Genomic DNA, 16,640 nt, shown 5'->3' with positions numbered 1-16,640 from the left:
TTGATGCTTCCTGTTCAAAACCAGAAGTTTCAGATATTTCAGAAGCTACATCTGCCACCCAGTTGCAACCCATGCTCTGAAGGAACTGGCTTAACATGGTATCAATACAGCTCTTTGCAGGCCATCTGCTTTGAAAAAACTGTTGGTAGAGCCCTTTATTTTTACCAACAATCTCCACTTCTCTTGCCCACATCTCAAGATTCAATGATCTGTACACATGGATCAAGGTGATACTAACTTGGGGAGAGGGGTGAGGAGGCAGCTCCACTGTAAACTGGGAAACAGCAGTGACTTTTTTCTTAGTTTGATTCCAGCCTGGGGCTTTCTAAACAAATACTGCAGAAGCAGTAACAGCATGGTGACTATAACTTTGTGTGTATGCTTGACCAAGTCATGTCCAACTCTTTGTGATCCCATGGACTCTAGCTGCCAGGCTCCTCCTGTTTATGGAATTTTCCAGGCAAGAAAACTGGAGCAAGTTGTAATTTCCTCCTCTGGGGATCTTCCCAACCCAGAGATCAAACGTCTCTTGCATCTCGTGCACTGGCAGGCAGATTCTTTACCACTGAGCCACCTGGGAAGCCCAACTATAGCTAATAATACTGTATTGTGTATTTGAAAGTTGTTAAGAGAGTGAATCTTAAAAGTTCTCACTACAAGAAAAAAAAACATTAAAAAAAAACCCTAGTCATTTCAAAGGCTGGTAATAAAATACTACCAAGTGATTTCGCAGTCCAGAGACCTTTGCAGGACTTAAAGCAGTAGGTCAAAGCCACTTGGAGTCCCTCTGCAGTAAGACACCTTACAAGTAGGAGTAAAAAAAAAAGTAGGAGTATTAAGGTTTAAGAAGCTGAGGAAGAAACCTTCTTCAGACAGAGCTGCTGGAAAGTGGTGGCATTTTCTCTCTCACACAATAGGGGCAGGAGGAGTACTTTTGCCCCAGCCCTAATCTAGTAAGGAAAACTTCAAGGAGACAACCTGCTTTATATATGTCCACTAGAGTCTGGGGGACACATGAGACTTGGCACCTGGTTTGTGACTAGAAAACTCTACAGGTGACAGGCAGGTTGTGGCAGTCTGTGGCCAAAGAAAAGAGGTTGCATTGGGTGGCAGGGGAAGGTGATGAAGAGATCAAGGCCCCATCACACAGACATGCATTCCACAAGCCAGATGTGGACCTTCTGGATAGAAACAGGGTTGGGTTACTTTGGAGAGGGGACTTTCTTCTAGCATCAAGGTGACCTCAGCAAAAAGAGACTGGATGTCTACGACAGTGCTGTTTGGTGAGGGCAAGAAGGAGATATATTAAATAACTTGCTGGAAAAGAGGCACAGCCTATATTGAGGGAACTGCAATCAAGGGCCCTAGCTGGGGCATCTCCAAGGAAACCATAAACATACCAGTTTGTGTGTGCTCAGTCATGTCCAACTCTTTGTGACCCTATGGACTGAAGCCCACCAATATCCTCTGCCCATGGGGATTCTCCAGGCAAGAATACTGGAGTGGGCTGCCATGGGGGTGCCATTTCCTCCTCCAGGGGATCTTCCCAGCCCAGGGATTGAACCTGTGTCTCTTATGTCTCCTGCATTGGCAGGTAGGTTCTTTACCACTAGTGCCACTTGGGAAGCCCCAAACATACCAGGGACAGAAAGAAATCACTCTCCAGAATCTGCCACATGCAGAGGGTGTCAATATCAGATTATATCTTTACCAGTTAGGGCAAACTATTTTTGCCCTAACTCCCTCCTTATTCACTTGCTTCACCCAAGGAGCCAGAGATGGCCTAGTTGGTGATTCGGCGAGTGGCAGGGGGAGTAGGGGGTAGAGCTTCCATCCTGAAGCACTGAAAGAGGCATTAGCTGGGGGGAGAGATTTCCTTTTAAATGAAGTTCATAGTTTTCACTTCTACACGTGATTACTTTTTTAAAACTAAAATGAGACTACCACAGACCCTCAGAAATTAAAAGCATAATAAGGAAATACTATGAACAACTTTATGCCAATAAATTTGCCAACTTAGGTGAAATGGACAAACTCCTTGAAAGATACAAGTTACCAAAGTTTGTTCATAAAGAAATAATCTGAATAATCCAGTATCTATTAAAGAAATTGACACTGTAGTTTAATGCCTTCCTATAAAGAAAACTCCAGGCACAGATGACTTCACTGGGGAATTCTATCAAACATTCAAGGAAGAAATAACACCAATTTCATACAAATTCTCCCATTCTATGACTTCACTATCTTGATTGAGGTGATGGATTCTTGGGTGTTTACATGTCAAAACTTATCAAATTATACACTTTAAATACATGCAGTTTCTTGTATGTTTCTTGTATATTGTGGTATAATACAGAGAGGCTGAAACAGCTAAATCAGTTCTTAGAGGCAGTCATAGCATTCACAATACTTATATTAGACAGGGAAGCTATCAAATGAATTATCTAAGCTTCTACCTTATGAAACTAGGAAAAGAGAAAATTAAATTCAAACTAGCAGGAGAATAGAAATAATAAAGATAAAAGCAAGAATGGATTAAATTAAGGTTTCCATTTCTAGGCACAATGCAGTATGTCTACTATAGCCCCTCTCCTACTGATTATTGCAACTAAGAACTCGGGACAAAACATGTAAAGCAGCTATGCAGGATTCTGACAAGTTAAAAGCAAAAAAAAGCAGGCAGACTCTGAAGGTTGAGTCAAAAAGTGAAGAAGCAGCCCATATACCAGGGCATTTCTTTTTAATCCCCATTATTTTTTCACAAGACTCTGTCCCAATGGTATATAAACCTCCTGAGTCCTGAGCTCATCCAAGCAAAAGCCTCACACCAAAGCTTCAAGAACTGAACTAAAGTAATATTTCAACCACAGCTCAGTCTGAGACTAACACCTGAGTGACAAATGCATTCAGACAACCATGAAGCAGGCCAGCAAAGGTTCTGAAAACTGCACAAAGACTTAAACCATCACTCAAGTCTCAAATTAACCCCTGAATGGTGCATACACAAAGCAAAGGCTTTGAACACCACATCGATTAGAATCAGTACCCACAGAGGGCAACACAAAACCAATGATATGAATCTAACTAGGTTTATTAAGTGATAACTAAAGATTAAAAGCAACAAAACAATCACCACTATCTAGGATAGAATCCAAAACCATTCAACGTAACAAACAACTAGCAAAATGTGACCAATTCTCAAGAGAAAAGATAATCAACAGATACCAGATGCTGGAAATACCAAAGACATTTTAAGCAGCTATGGAAACAGTTCTATGAGGCAGACACACTTGAAGTGAATGGATAAAAAGAAGTTCTCAACTGAGATACAGAAACTATTAAAAATTGAAATTTTAGAACTAAAAAAGATACTATCTGAAATCAGAAAGACAAACAAACCAACACCTGGGGTGAACTGAGCAGCAGAATGGAGACAAGAGAGGCAAGAGTCAATGAACTTGGAGTTAAACTGACAGAAATGATCCAACCTGCCAATATGAGGAATAGAGACAAAAAGACTGAGAAAAATAAAAGAAAGAAATACAGCATCAGGTATCCATGGGACAGTATCAGAAGGTCCAACATTCACATTACTGGAGTCCTCCAAGGAAATAAGACTAGTGCAGAAGAAAAGGTCTGAAGAAATAATGGCCAAAAAATCCCAAATTTGGAAAAAGACATAAAATGACAGATTTGAGATGCTCAGCATAGTAGAAACAACATAAATTCACAGAAACACCCAGGAATATTACAGTCAAATATCTGGAAAGCAAAGTTAAAGAAAATATCTTGAATGTAGTTAGTAAAAAAAAAAGCACATTGCATATGAATCAATTATTCAAATGACTGTGAGGTTCTCATCAGAAACAATGAAGGTCAGATGATGCTGGAACTTCTTAAAATTACTAAAGGCAAAAAATTGTCAACCCAGAATTCTACACTGAAGCAAAGAGATTTTGTCATCAGATTTCTTCTAAGAGAAATGAAACAGGATTTTCTGCAGGGTGAACGGGAAGACCAACAAAAATGATAAAATATCTGGGTAACAATAAAAAAAATGGGCCAAAGAACCAAACAGACATTTCTCCAAAGAAGACATACATATGGCTAATAAACACATGAAAAGATGCTCAACATCACACAGTATCAGAGAAATGCAAATCAAAACCACAATGAGGTACCATCTCTCTCTGGTCAGAATGGCTGCTATCAGAAAGTCTACAAATAATAAATGCTGGAGAGGGTGCAGAGAAAAGGGAACCCTCTTACATTGTTGGTGGGAATGCAAACTAGTACAACCACTATGGAGAACAGTGTGGAGATTCCTTAAAAAACTGGAAATAGAACGGCCATACGACCCAGCAACCCCACTGATGGGCATACACACCGAGGAAACCAGAATTGAAAGAGATACATGTTCCCCAATGTTCATCGCAGCACTGTTTACAATAGCTAGGACATGGAAGCAACCTAGATGTCCATCAGCAGCTGAATGGATAAGAAAGCTATGGTACATATACACAATGGAATATTACTCAGCTATTAAAAAGAATGTATTTGAATCAGTTCTAATGAGGTGGATGAAACTGGAACCTATTATACAGAGTGAAGTAAGTCAGAAAGAAAAACACCAATACAGTATATTAACGCATATATATAGAATTTAGAAAGATAGTAACGATGATGCTACATGCGAGACAGCAAAAGAGACACAAATGTAAAGAACAGACTGTTGGACTCTGTGGGAGAAGGCGAGGGTGGGATGATTTGAGAGACAGCATTGAAACATGTATATTACCATATGTGAAAAATATCGCCAGTCCAGGTTCGATGCATGAGACAGGGTACTCAGGGCTGGTGCACTGGGACGACCCTGAGGGATAGGATGGGGAGGGAGGTGGGAGGAGGGTTTAGGATGGGGGACACCTGTACATCCATGGCTGATTCATATGAATGTATGGAAAAAACCACTACAATATTGTAATTAACCTCCAATTTAAGTTAATTAACAATAACAAAAAAAAAAACATCTGGGTAAATATACAGAATGGGCTTCTCTGGTAGCTCAGCAGTAAAGAATCCACCTGCAATACAGGAGACTTGCAGAAGACACAGGTTCAATCTCTAGGCTGGGAAGATCCCCTGGAGAAGGAAATTGCAACCCACTCCAATATTCTTGCCTGGGAAATCTCACGGACAGAGGAGACTGGCGGGCTACAGTCCATGGGGGTTGCAAAAAAAAAAAAAAAAACTACAGGCTATTTTTCTCCTTTTGAATTCTTTAAGATACGTATGACAGTTGGGAATACAATACATTTGAAACCTAGAGCATAACATAAAGGAGGGAAGGGAAGTGACCTATATTGCTATAAACTTTCTACATATGACTTAAAGTCTTAAAATATAAATATATATGGTGAAAGGGTTAATAAAGCATGTATCTCTTAATTGCTAGAGCAACCACTAAATTAAAAAAAAAACAAAGGAGACACTGACAAAAAGCAAATAAGTGTGTTTAAAATGAAATATTTAAATTGCAGTTGCATTCTCTATGCAAGACTTATGCACTCAAAACTACCAAATATTACTTAGATACTGAGATAAATTTTTATAGACCTAAATAAATTGAGAGATACACTATGTTTGTGAATTGGAAGACTCAATATTCTTAGTATTTCAATGATCCACAGACTCAATGTAATTCCAAACAAAATCCCTGTAGGCTTTCATGCAGAAATTGGCAAGCTGATTTTAAAACTTATACGAAAATATCAAGGACCAAAACATTATGAAAAGAACAAAGTTGGAAGATTCACTGTACCTGATGTGAACATGTAGGCTACAGTAATTAAGACAGTGCCGTACTGGCAGACAGATCAATGCATATGTGCTCAACTGTTTTTGATAAGGGTACCAAGGTAAGTCAATGGAGAAGAGAGAGTCTTCTAAAAAATGCTGCTTGCATATGCAAGAAAAAGGAAAACAATGACCCTTAACTCATACCAGGTAAAAATATTCATCTCATTATTGGCCATGGGCCTAAAATAAATATAAGTGAAAGTGAAAGTCACTCAGTCATGTCTGACTCTTTGCGACCCCATGGACTATACAGTCCATGGAATTCTCTAGCCCAGAATACCGGAGTGGGTAGCCTTTCCCTTCTCCAGGGGATCTTCCCAACCCAGGGATCGAACCCAGGTCTCCTGCATTGCAGGCGGATTCTTTACCAACCGAGCGACAAGGGAAGCCCAAGAATACTGGAGTGGGTAGCCTATCTCTTTTTCAGCAGATCTTCCTGACCCAGGAATCAAACTGGGGTCTCCTGCATCGCAGGTGGATTCTTTACCAACTGAGCTATCAGGGAAGCCTGATAAATATAAGAGCTAACATTATAAATCCTCTGAAATAAAAATATGAGAAAATCTCTGTTACCTTGTGTTAGAAAATTGTTATACAGGGTATAATAGCATGAACTGTAGAAGAACAATTTGATAAATTGGACTTTATCAAAATTAAAAATGTCTTTTTTAGGAAAGACACTGTTAAGATAAAAACAAGCCACAGCATGGGAGTAAAGACTTGGAAAACACACAGTGATAGAGGGCTTGCATCCAGAATATATAAAGAACTCTCACAATTTAATAATAACAAAAATGGCAAAAGATTACAAGAAATAGTTCACCAAAGATATATAGATGGCAAACAAAAGAACATGAAAAGATGCTGAATATCAGTTATTGGAGAAATGCAAATTAATAGCACAATGAGTTACTCTTATACAGTGTCTAGAAAGACTAACAATACTAATAATACCAAATGCTGGCAAGAAAGCAAAACACTAGAACTCTTATATGTTGCTGGTAGGCATCCAAAATGGTACAGTTACACTGTAAAACAGTTTGGTAGTGTCTTGTGAAGTTAAACATACACTTACCAGATGACCAAGCAATCCCACTCTAGATATTTACCCCAGAAATATGAAAACATATGCCCACACAAATGCCTAAACATGAGTGTGTTCATATCAGCTTCTTTCATAATAACCAAAAAAAAAGAAAAAATTCAAAAGTGCATACCTTGGTCTATGGTAAGCAAATGGAGTATCATTTGACTACAGAAAGGAACAGACTGTTGAAACATGTCACAACACGGATGAACCTAAAAAGCATTAAGGTAAATGAAAGAAGCAAGATGCGTAAGGCTATATACTATGAGATTCATTTATATAACATTCTAGAAAAAAACAAAACTAGAAGAAGAAACAAGATTGGATGTGAGAGTAGGGGAGAAGTTTAATTGTAAAGAGGAACAAGGGAATGTTTTAGGGGAATGAAAATGTCCAATAGCTTGACTGTGATGGTATTTAAATGACTATATATTTGTCAATATATATAGAACTGTATACTTAAGAGAGGTGAACTTCATGGTATATAAATTATACCTCAATAACCCAAACTTCATTTTCAAGAAGAGACTGCAGTTACATATATCATGACAATACATGGAAAATGCATCTGGAAATTACATTAAACCATTACCACATACAACCCACTATCATATTGTGCTAGTTTTGCATTTCCTTTTATGAAAACACCTGTTAAGCATTAAGGATAGAAAAAATACTAAGAAATATTTAATTCTAGTTAATGATATGCCTGTGGGAGTATTTAGGTGTGAAGTGTACTGATATCCACAACTTACTTTGAAATGCATTCCACACACACAAAAAAGGGAGACTGATGGAAGAAGAGAGGAATTAGCACACAGATAGGCAATAAAGCAAATACAGCAAAACATTCATTGTAGAATCTAAATGATATTACATGGATGTTCAAACTATAATTATTTTGCTTGTTTTGTCTGAAAATTTTTATAATAAAATGTTGAAGGGAAAAAGACGCTGATACAGAACAACAAAGTAAACCCAAAGAATTAGAAATGGAAATAAATGTAAAAGGAGAAATCAACAAAATGGAAAACACAATAAAGAAAATTAACAAAGGTAAAAGTTCTTTTGTAAAAAGCTCAACAAATTGAAAATAATAAATATGACAGCAAGGCTACTCTTGATATGTGGATCTTGACAGAAGATGTTTATTATCTCAGAACAATCTGAGAATTTATGAGATTTGTGAGAGATTTCATCCAGGGCCCAGAGGAGAATATAAGCCCTGAAGTAGTTTGAAGAATGGAGGAATGGGGGAAGAGAACCAAGCTAACCAGTAGTGAGGCTGTGTGCTCTTATTTACTATCCCATCTGACTGACCCATGCTCCTGGGTGACGGCCTTGGTAAGTCTCACAGTCCTTTGAACCTCCTGTCAGCAGACATTTGAAGCAATGAATCTGAACTAGACATGGATATCAGAACTATCTGGAATGTTACAATGCACATAACTAGGCCTCCATAGGTGATACACCTCTGGTTGACAACCATTACATTAAACAAATATTCTAAATGGCTAATAACAACAATACAAAGAGTGATAACATATATTGAGAACTTCCTTTATTCCAAGGCACTTTTTTTTGGTGCTTGACGTTTATCAACTCATTAAATTCTCTCAGTCCTTTAAATTCTAGCATTTAGCCCCATTCTACAAACAGGCAAAGAATGGCTAAGCCACGTGTACAAAGTGACAGCTTGTGAGTGAAAAAGCTAAAATCTGAATCTAGGCTGTGAGGTCCGAAGTCCCAGCTCTTCACCACTGGGCTATGGAGGAATAACAAACTTCCTTCCTCTGCCCCAGTCCAAAACTATCAAAGCAATACTTACTTAGTGCCTCTACAGCCCGACACCTGGATGAATGAAAACAAGATGTGGACTCTTGCCTCTAGGGGTTTGTGTTCCAGGTAGAAAATTAAGCCACAGGCATTTGGCTATGATTTAAAGAAAGTTACCAACTGGAATGCAAAAACAGAAGCTTAGCTATGTTGTTGAAAGTTACAAGGATAGCCAACAAAGAAAGGAAAAATAAAAACTTAACGAACATTGTGAAGCGCTACAGAGCAGAAGATCAAGGTTAATTGAACTAAATCCTTACTTTTCATAGGAGGGAAAGAAAACTGAGAAATGCAGATGTGAAGGTATTCCCTGGACCTTTGGAGATGCTCATCAGAGGAATTAGAAACCTTGAAAAGAAGCTGCCCTTGGAGGTGTGACTGGGAATGCACTGAGATTACTTCATATCCCAGACTGTTCTGCACACTCAGACTCAACATGGGAAACGTGACTTCAAAGGGTGGAAGCTGCCTTTGAGTCTGTACTTCCTCCTTCCACAATTAATATTGAAATAAGAATGAGACTCAATTCCTGGAAACACTGGAAGCAGTAAAAAGCAGGCCATCAGCAGACCAGAAACTCTGATGAATCTCTATGGAGCAGCAGGTATGGAATTGATTGATAAAGAGTAAATTGTAGGCCAAAATGTCCCTGGGAGAAGGTTCAGGAAGGCTCTGAGTGAGAGGGTGCACCTGCCAGGCAGGAGTGGGCTCTGGGGAAGCCATCTAGAGAGTCACCTGGAATCAGCTGCCCATCTGACTACAGCTGCAGTCATGAAACTAATCTCTGAACAGCTGCTGAAAAGCAGATGCAGATTCAGTAAAGCTGAAGTGGATCCCAAATCTGCACTTCTACTCTGAGCCCAGGCCATGCCCAGGCTGCTGGTCCATGGAGCGCAGTGAAGGGTAACAGTGATCTAGACAGACTTCTTTGGGAGGGGCCACTGAGTGGCCACTAAGAGAGGGAAAGAAAAAGACAAAGACTAATGTCTCGAAACTTCCTCGGTCACCATAAGAGACCCTGAGCAAAAACAAACAAACAAACAGGAAAGCAGACAGTGTTCACTGAAGCATGCTGCTGTGGAAGTAATATGCTCTCGGGTTTATTTATTTTAATATATAGAGGTAATACAAAAGACAAAAGAGTTGAGTGGGAGGGAAGTATTGATAAGAGGAGGAATCTGACAACAGGTGGAATCAAGTCAGATTTGGAATGGTCTGAGAGAAACGAGCAAACAGAAACCTGTGTGAAGTTGACACTGTTTAGCCTCAAAGTGAGAGCAGACAAGGACACAGTGGTACCTGGCCTGGTAGAGCTGAAGGTTACTAAGCAAAGCTCTCATGTCCATCCCAACTCCAATAAATCAATAATTTCCTGAGGATAATTTCCCTGAGGTTAAAGACACTGCATTTCAGATTTTGAGGGCCCACAGTATGCCAAATAAAGAGGAAACTTCATCCTTCCATCGGCTTGGCTTCTGATGAACATGTGAATACCCAAGAGAGAAGGCTTAACAGCTTTCAGAAAGGAGGAGAAGAGGAAAGAGACAAACCTGGGCACATCTCCATATACTGGAGATGCTAGAAGGTGGGGACAGGATCTAGAGAACAATAGCAGCCACCTCTGTCTGAACCCCAAGAATAAGGGGCTGTGGAGGATGGCAGGTGGGGCATCATGTAGCTATCACAGCAGCTCGTTCCATCAGCCCTGAGTTGTGTCCCCAAGCCTGGGGTTTCTGAGATAAGTTCCTGGGCGTGCTGCTGAGGCCAAGATCTCCCTGACCCATGAAGGTCCCCTTGCCCAGCCCAGCTGGCCTGGCATGGGCTCACCTGGACAGCTCCACAGTGGGCTTTCTCCAGCTGCCATCCCTGCCTCCTCTTCTTCTTGTCCCAACCTGAAGATCCCATGTGGCTGGGCCACAAGGTATCCTGTTGAAAGGAAATGACAGAGGACTTGGTTATGAACATCTGCAGCATCCCAGAACCAAGGCCCATCCTTGCAGGGCTAGGATGGTCTGGCTTTGGTGACTGCCCTGTGAGCCTAGCCAGTGGGCCCTCAGTGCAGACCATCCACAGAGAAGGCGAGATAATGACCATCCTGGGCAGGGGGCAAGCGCCATTAGGAATTCCTGACCGGGAACCTGAGGCCTGACTCATTCAGGGCCCAGATACCCTTGAGCTGCAGCAGCCCAGAGAGGGAAACACGAGGGGGTGTGTTCCAGTCACCCTGTGGAGGTTCCCTCACCAACGGAGACCAGGTGGCTGTAGTTCTCCAGCATGACGTCCCTGTGGAGGTTCTTCTGAGCAGCGTCCAGCTGCTGCCACTCCTCCTGGGTGAAGTCCACAAATACATCCCTGAAGGTCAATGTTTCCTGCAACAATACACTTTTCCTTAGCCCACTGTCACAACTATGGGGGGTTGGGGGTCAGGGCGCTGGCATCCCTCTACCCAGAGGGTAGAGGCCAGAGATGTTGCTAAATATCCTCCAATGCACATGGCACCCCTCCACAACATAGCATTATCTGACCCAAAGGTCAAAAGTGCTGAGGTGAGAAAAGTTAAGGTTGATCAAACACACAGTGAAATGGAACAGACACAGAAAGGACTAGAATGTGCTGTAATACGTGAAAAGGAAGAAAATAAAAGAAAGGGGGATTCTTCCATCGAGACAAATAAATATGCACACATGATTTCTGGCAGCATGCATGAAATATGAAGGAGATATGGAAACAGGGTGAGAAAGAAAATTATTTTTCACCTTTTGTTGAACAAAGTGTTTGTTTGAATGTTTTATCATAGGTACAGAGTACTTTTTAAAAAATGCTCAATTCAATTTATTAATGCTCTATTCAGAACAAATTTTTAGAATTTCCGCATCCATATGCTTAAATAAAAGTGCTCTTTCGCTTTTTACTTTTCTGTAGTATCTTCCTCGAATTTAGGTGGCATCATAGCATGAACTGGATTCCTTCTAATCTTTCAACAACAGCCTGGAAGAGTTGAACACAGAAATTATCTGGTATTTAAAATTTTGTGAAAGTACCAATCAGTCCAGGATTTGGGAAAGCAAATTTAAAGTGTGAATACCTTTGGTTCAAAAATTCTTCCAGGTGTACTCTCCGTAAATACCTGTACTAATGGGCCAACAGATACATAGAAAGCAGTTCATGAGGCACTGTTTACAATAGAAAAATAAAACAAAAAACCCAAATATTCATGAAAAGAGAAATAGTTAAATGAGACATCCATGCCACGAAAGAGGAACTGAAACAGTTTCTATGTACTGATGGGGAACACCACTCATAATATAATCAAGTGGGAAAAGCAAGATGGGTATGGGGGTGTGATGGCATTTGAGAAAAAACACACATTACATGTACCTCTGCTGCTGCTGCTAAGTCACTTCAGTTGTGTCCGACTCTGTGCGACCCCATAGACAGTAGTCCACCAGGCTCCCCCGTCCCTGGGATTCTCTAGGCAAGAACACTGGAGTGGGTTGCCATTTTCTTCTCCAACATGTACCTCTATTTTTAGTTAATTAAACTGAAGTAAATGCATTTACAGCACTTTATCACCAAACTACTAACAGTGGGCATCTCTGAGGAAGAATGTGGTACTGGGAGAAGAAGAAATAGGGATCTTTTGGATACTGTTTATTTTATGCATATTAGAACATGAGACGTGGATTTACTTTCACAATTTTAAACATAATGAAAAGGCAAAAAGTGCACTGAAAGTGAAAGTGAATAGAAAAAGCAAGATAAGTTTATGCATTTAAACAATTTTCTTTGAGAAGGCAAAAATATGAAGCGCAGTTCCAAGAGTAAGAAGTAGACAAAAATGTCTTTTCCTTTCTATATCGTTCTTTTTTTGTTGTTGTTGTTGCCTTTTTGGTGAAAAGAGGAAGGACTGGAGAAACCTGAGGTGGATGACAGGTTGAGCAGAAAACAGCCAAAGCTGAGGGAACTAACATATATTTTTTCAAGGTTGCAATATAATTTCCTAATTGCTACCTTAAATTAACTGGAAACAAAGTAGGGGTAAATTAGGAACTCACCTGGGACATGGCCATCTGGCTCTGCCCAGACCAAGGATGGAGATCTAGGAAGGCAGAATCAGGAGGGTTGAGGTCAGTGCACACAGCCCTGAGACCACCATCACCAGCCTAATAACAATCACCCCTGCACCACAGTGAGGATGATCAGGACACAAGGCCTGGTAGCTCCAGGCTGTTCCTTTGGCTAAGATCTCGTGGGTTTTGCACAATCCCATGGAAATTGATTTTCTCTTCCTGGACAGATATATGACTGTGTTTAAAAACTTCTACTCAGAAGCCATTAACAACCTGATATTTCCTTTCTCTCAAAAATTCTATGCCTGGGAATTTATCATAATTTATTTGCAAAGATGTTAACTGTAGGTGTTTCCACCATTCAACAATCTGGAAGCAACTAAACCTCCAGTAAAGGTGGCTCAAGTTTGAAAAAAATAAGATGCACAAAATGGGAAATACCATATGGGCTTTAAAAATGCAATGGAATCCTATTCTCATGTCTTAACATATTTAAAAGCAGGTTACCAGAAAGCAGGTGGGTGGGGTCTCCTTTGTTAAGCTATATGCATGTACTGAAGAAGAACATCTATTAAAACGTTGACCCTGCTTACCTTTGAGGGTTGATTTCACCTTTCCTTTTTTGTTTACTCACATTTTATCACTTTTGACAATATTAATTACTAGTAAAATATAAAGGAGAAATTATTACAAACCACCTAATTATCACAATGAGCCCTTGAGGTGACAAACCCTGAGCAAAGTCTGGAGACAGGGACAACCTGCTGCGGTTTGGAGGAAGGAGACTAACCAGGGCTGAGTGCAGGGCGGAAGGGAAAGGGGTGCAGGGCGGAAGGTAGGGGGATTGAGGGAGGTTAAGGGCCTGGCATTGGTCAGGTCCACATAGAACTGGAAACCATTGACTTTGCTCCCCCCGACCCTGGTCCTTCCGGCCCACCACCTCCCTGTTCCCTCCCTAATTCTTCCTTATTTCCCATCATAGCCATTTGATTGCCAAGCTCTTCCTTATTTGGCAGTTCTCAAAACAAATTTTCAGCAATGAGCTTTTGTTAACCACTGCCACTCTAGCAATCCCTGCCTTAGTATCAGGGCAATAGGGTTCAGCAAGATGGAGCTTAGTGAGTCATGCTTCCAGACCCAGTTACTAGCATGAAAATGGGGTAGCATAGCTAGGTGATGGCTACCTAGAGACTACTCTGAGATTTCACAGACATGCAGAAACCAAAAACATCTCTCTGGTCATTTAGTCAGGGTAGAGGAGATTCAGCATTTCTGCTACAGGCAAGTGGGTTGTTCATACTATGGGACTGACTGAAATAGCCGACAGCACAAGAGGAGAGCACAAATGTGTGTGCACAAATGTGTTAAGAGTGGAGAAAGTCCTGGGAGGTAGGGAATCAATCTTTCCAGCCTGATCATGTCCTTGCTAGCACTACCACAGCACAGCATCCCTCCATCCATCCATAACTTTCATCTCTCTCCTGCAATAGGGGTTCAACTGACCACCATGACACAGCTCTTGATGGTGGCTAGAAGTCTTGCTCTCTCTCAGCTGAAGGAAGGGACAGAGGGCACTGCAGGTTCAGTTCACTTAGAACCTGCTGTCCTGTGAGCCACTTCCCTCTAACCACAGCATCTGAGTCTGTTCTGTGGGTCTCCCCACTCTTCCCTGAGGTCTGGGCTGGTGCTTTTCTTCCAACTTCCCACGGAGAAGCTGTCTTTTTGGGTTTTAGGGTTTTTTTTTTTTTTTTTTTTTGGGTCTGGCTGCTCAGCTTGTGGGATCTTAGTTCCCTTACTAAGGATTGAACCCTGGACCCTCAGCAGTGAAAGCATGGAGTCTTAACCACTGGACCATCAGGGAATTTTCCAAATGAGCTGTCTTATTACTAAGGAGGCAGGACCCAAGGATTCAAAGACAAAGAAAGATACCTTTGCTAGGACCTTCCCTTCAGGACCATGTCTCTACCTCTGACAAGGAAAACTCACCTCCTTCTAAGGTCTCAGACTGGGTCTTCTGTAGACTAACTAAGGAAGCCCATGGTAGATCAGCCGGCGTCTGAAGCTGTGAGCTGTTGGCCGTTATGAACCCTGACCCTGGAAAGGGAATGACCACATAGGAGATGCAGTTAGCAACGTCTATGATGGAGTGAAGTTGAGGAAAATCCAAATGTTTCCCTTGACACTAGAAGGCACAGTGCCTCCCTCTAGTTTTAAGAATTGACATTTAGTAAGCTCAGTTACCACCACCATTAGATAAAGAGCTAAGCACTGCCTTACTTCCTAAGAGTCTGGATTCTGGAACGAAACTGACCACCTGCTCTACTGCTTTTCTTCAGTTAATAACAGAGGTGAGTGCCTACTTTGCCCATTCTACGTGAACAGAGTTCCCCCATCTTGAGGAGCCATATTCTTAGCAGGGGAGAGACAGTAAGCAATAAAGTTGATAAATTCAGGGTATATTAGTTAGAAATGCATAGATAGTATGCTGAAAAAAAGAAAAAGGATCCCCCTAGTTTACTGTGTGACTTTGGTCAAGTGTCCGAGACTTTCTGTTCTTGCTTTCTCTCTGTAAAATGAAGAGAATCGTAGTACCTACCCATGGGGCTATTGTGATGACTAACGTGAAACAAGGGTGTCTGGTATTCACTATGCACTAAGTAAACAGTTGGGCCAGGAAGATTCCCCCGGATAAGGAAATGACAATCCACTCCAGTATTCTTGCCTGAAAACTGCCACAGACAGAGACGGGCTACAGTCCGTGGGGTCATAAGAGTCGAACAGGACTTAGCGACTAAACCACCACCAAGTAAACAGTTGCTAAAGCAATCAATTAATGAACCATTCACTCGTTAACTCCGTAGTCCCCTCTCCGCCCCACGGCCGTCACTCAACACCCCAGGGGTTGGGAGCTCATTACCCACGGCCCACTGCTCCTCCGACCTCCCCATCCAGCCCGTCCCCAACTTCGTCTCCCCTTACTAAACTACCAGGAACCCGAGGTCTGAGGGCGTAAAACAGCCAGCACCAATTCGCACCGCCCTCTGGGTGAGCAGAACACTTCCGCTCCCCGTTGCCCTGGGAGCCCAAGTGCTGCGCACGCGCAGAAGGGAGGTGAGGGGCCAATGGGAAACATGGCGCCTTTCAGGGACGCTGGTTCTGACGTGGCTCCCTCTGAGGTTAGATGGAGCGACAAGGTAGTGCGACCATTTTCCGCGACGAGTCGTACGAAAGGCTGGGAGGGCGGGGGGGGGGGGGGCGTCTCGGGCGGCAGGAGGCAAGCGGGCTCCGCGCAGACTGTCGTAGCGGAGCCGGGTCCGCTGCCTCCGAGGCCCGCTCTCCTTGTCCTCTTGCGCCGCCGGGCCTCCTTGTGGCTGTGCTCCCTGGGTAGTTACCATCCCTCCATCCCGCAAAGCCACGCTCTCCTCTTTCTTTAGATCATCAGAATAAGAAAACCGTAGTGGTGGCTACTGCCTCCGAGATAACTACAACCTACACGGGTGCGGCCATCTTGGAGGCGGGGCCGTCCGGTACGTGCCGGGCTCTGGTGTCAGGTCAGAGATCAGAGAGCAGAGGTCAGGCACAGTTTGGGAAGCCGCCTGGAGCAGCGGATGGGAGCCAGGTTGCTGGACCGCCAGAATGCACGAATGAAGAAACCATGATGCCTGATTGTCCTGAAATAAATCGAGGAGTTTTGGTTTCTTGAAGCCTGGGGATCTTTGGAGAACCTGGGCTTTGCCCATTTTGAAAATGCAGCGTAAAGTAGGGGAGAACTGTTTCTCTGATGATGC

At 42.1% G+C, this 16,640-nt stretch overlaps 1 protein-coding gene across 6 annotated transcripts in view; it reads right to left on the bottom strand.

The window, feature by feature from the left end:
• The window catches only part of ZNF674 (zinc finger protein 674), a 41,852-nt gene extending 25,495 nt beyond the window's left edge, over window positions 1-16,357 (bottom strand). For 2 of the 6 annotated variants that reach the window (XM_065914946.1, XM_065914947.1), the window contains exons 1-5: window positions 15,449-15,813; window positions 14,839-14,946; window positions 12,838-12,881; window positions 11,025-11,151; window positions 10,610-10,708 (exon numbers count right to left, since the gene is read on the bottom strand). In XM_065914946.1, the coding sequence (XP_065771018.1) occupies window positions 10,610-10,708; window positions 11,025-11,151; window positions 12,838-12,881; window positions 14,839-14,946; window positions 15,449-15,620 (550 nt within the window). In that variant the 5' untranslated portion in view covers window positions 15,621-15,813. The other 4 variants (XM_065914950.1, XM_065914948.1, XM_065914949.1 and 1 more) reach the window with 4 other exon arrangements.
• Window positions 16,358-16,640: the final 283 nt, after the last annotated feature.

Source organism: Muntiacus reevesi, chromosome X (genome assembly GCF_963930625.1).
Source record: "Muntiacus reevesi chromosome X, mMunRee1.1, whole genome shotgun sequence".
In the NCBI taxonomy this organism is placed as follows: Eukaryota; Metazoa; Chordata; class Mammalia; order Artiodactyla; family Cervidae; genus Muntiacus; species Muntiacus reevesi.
This window is presented reverse-complemented; position numbering and strand designations above follow the sequence as displayed.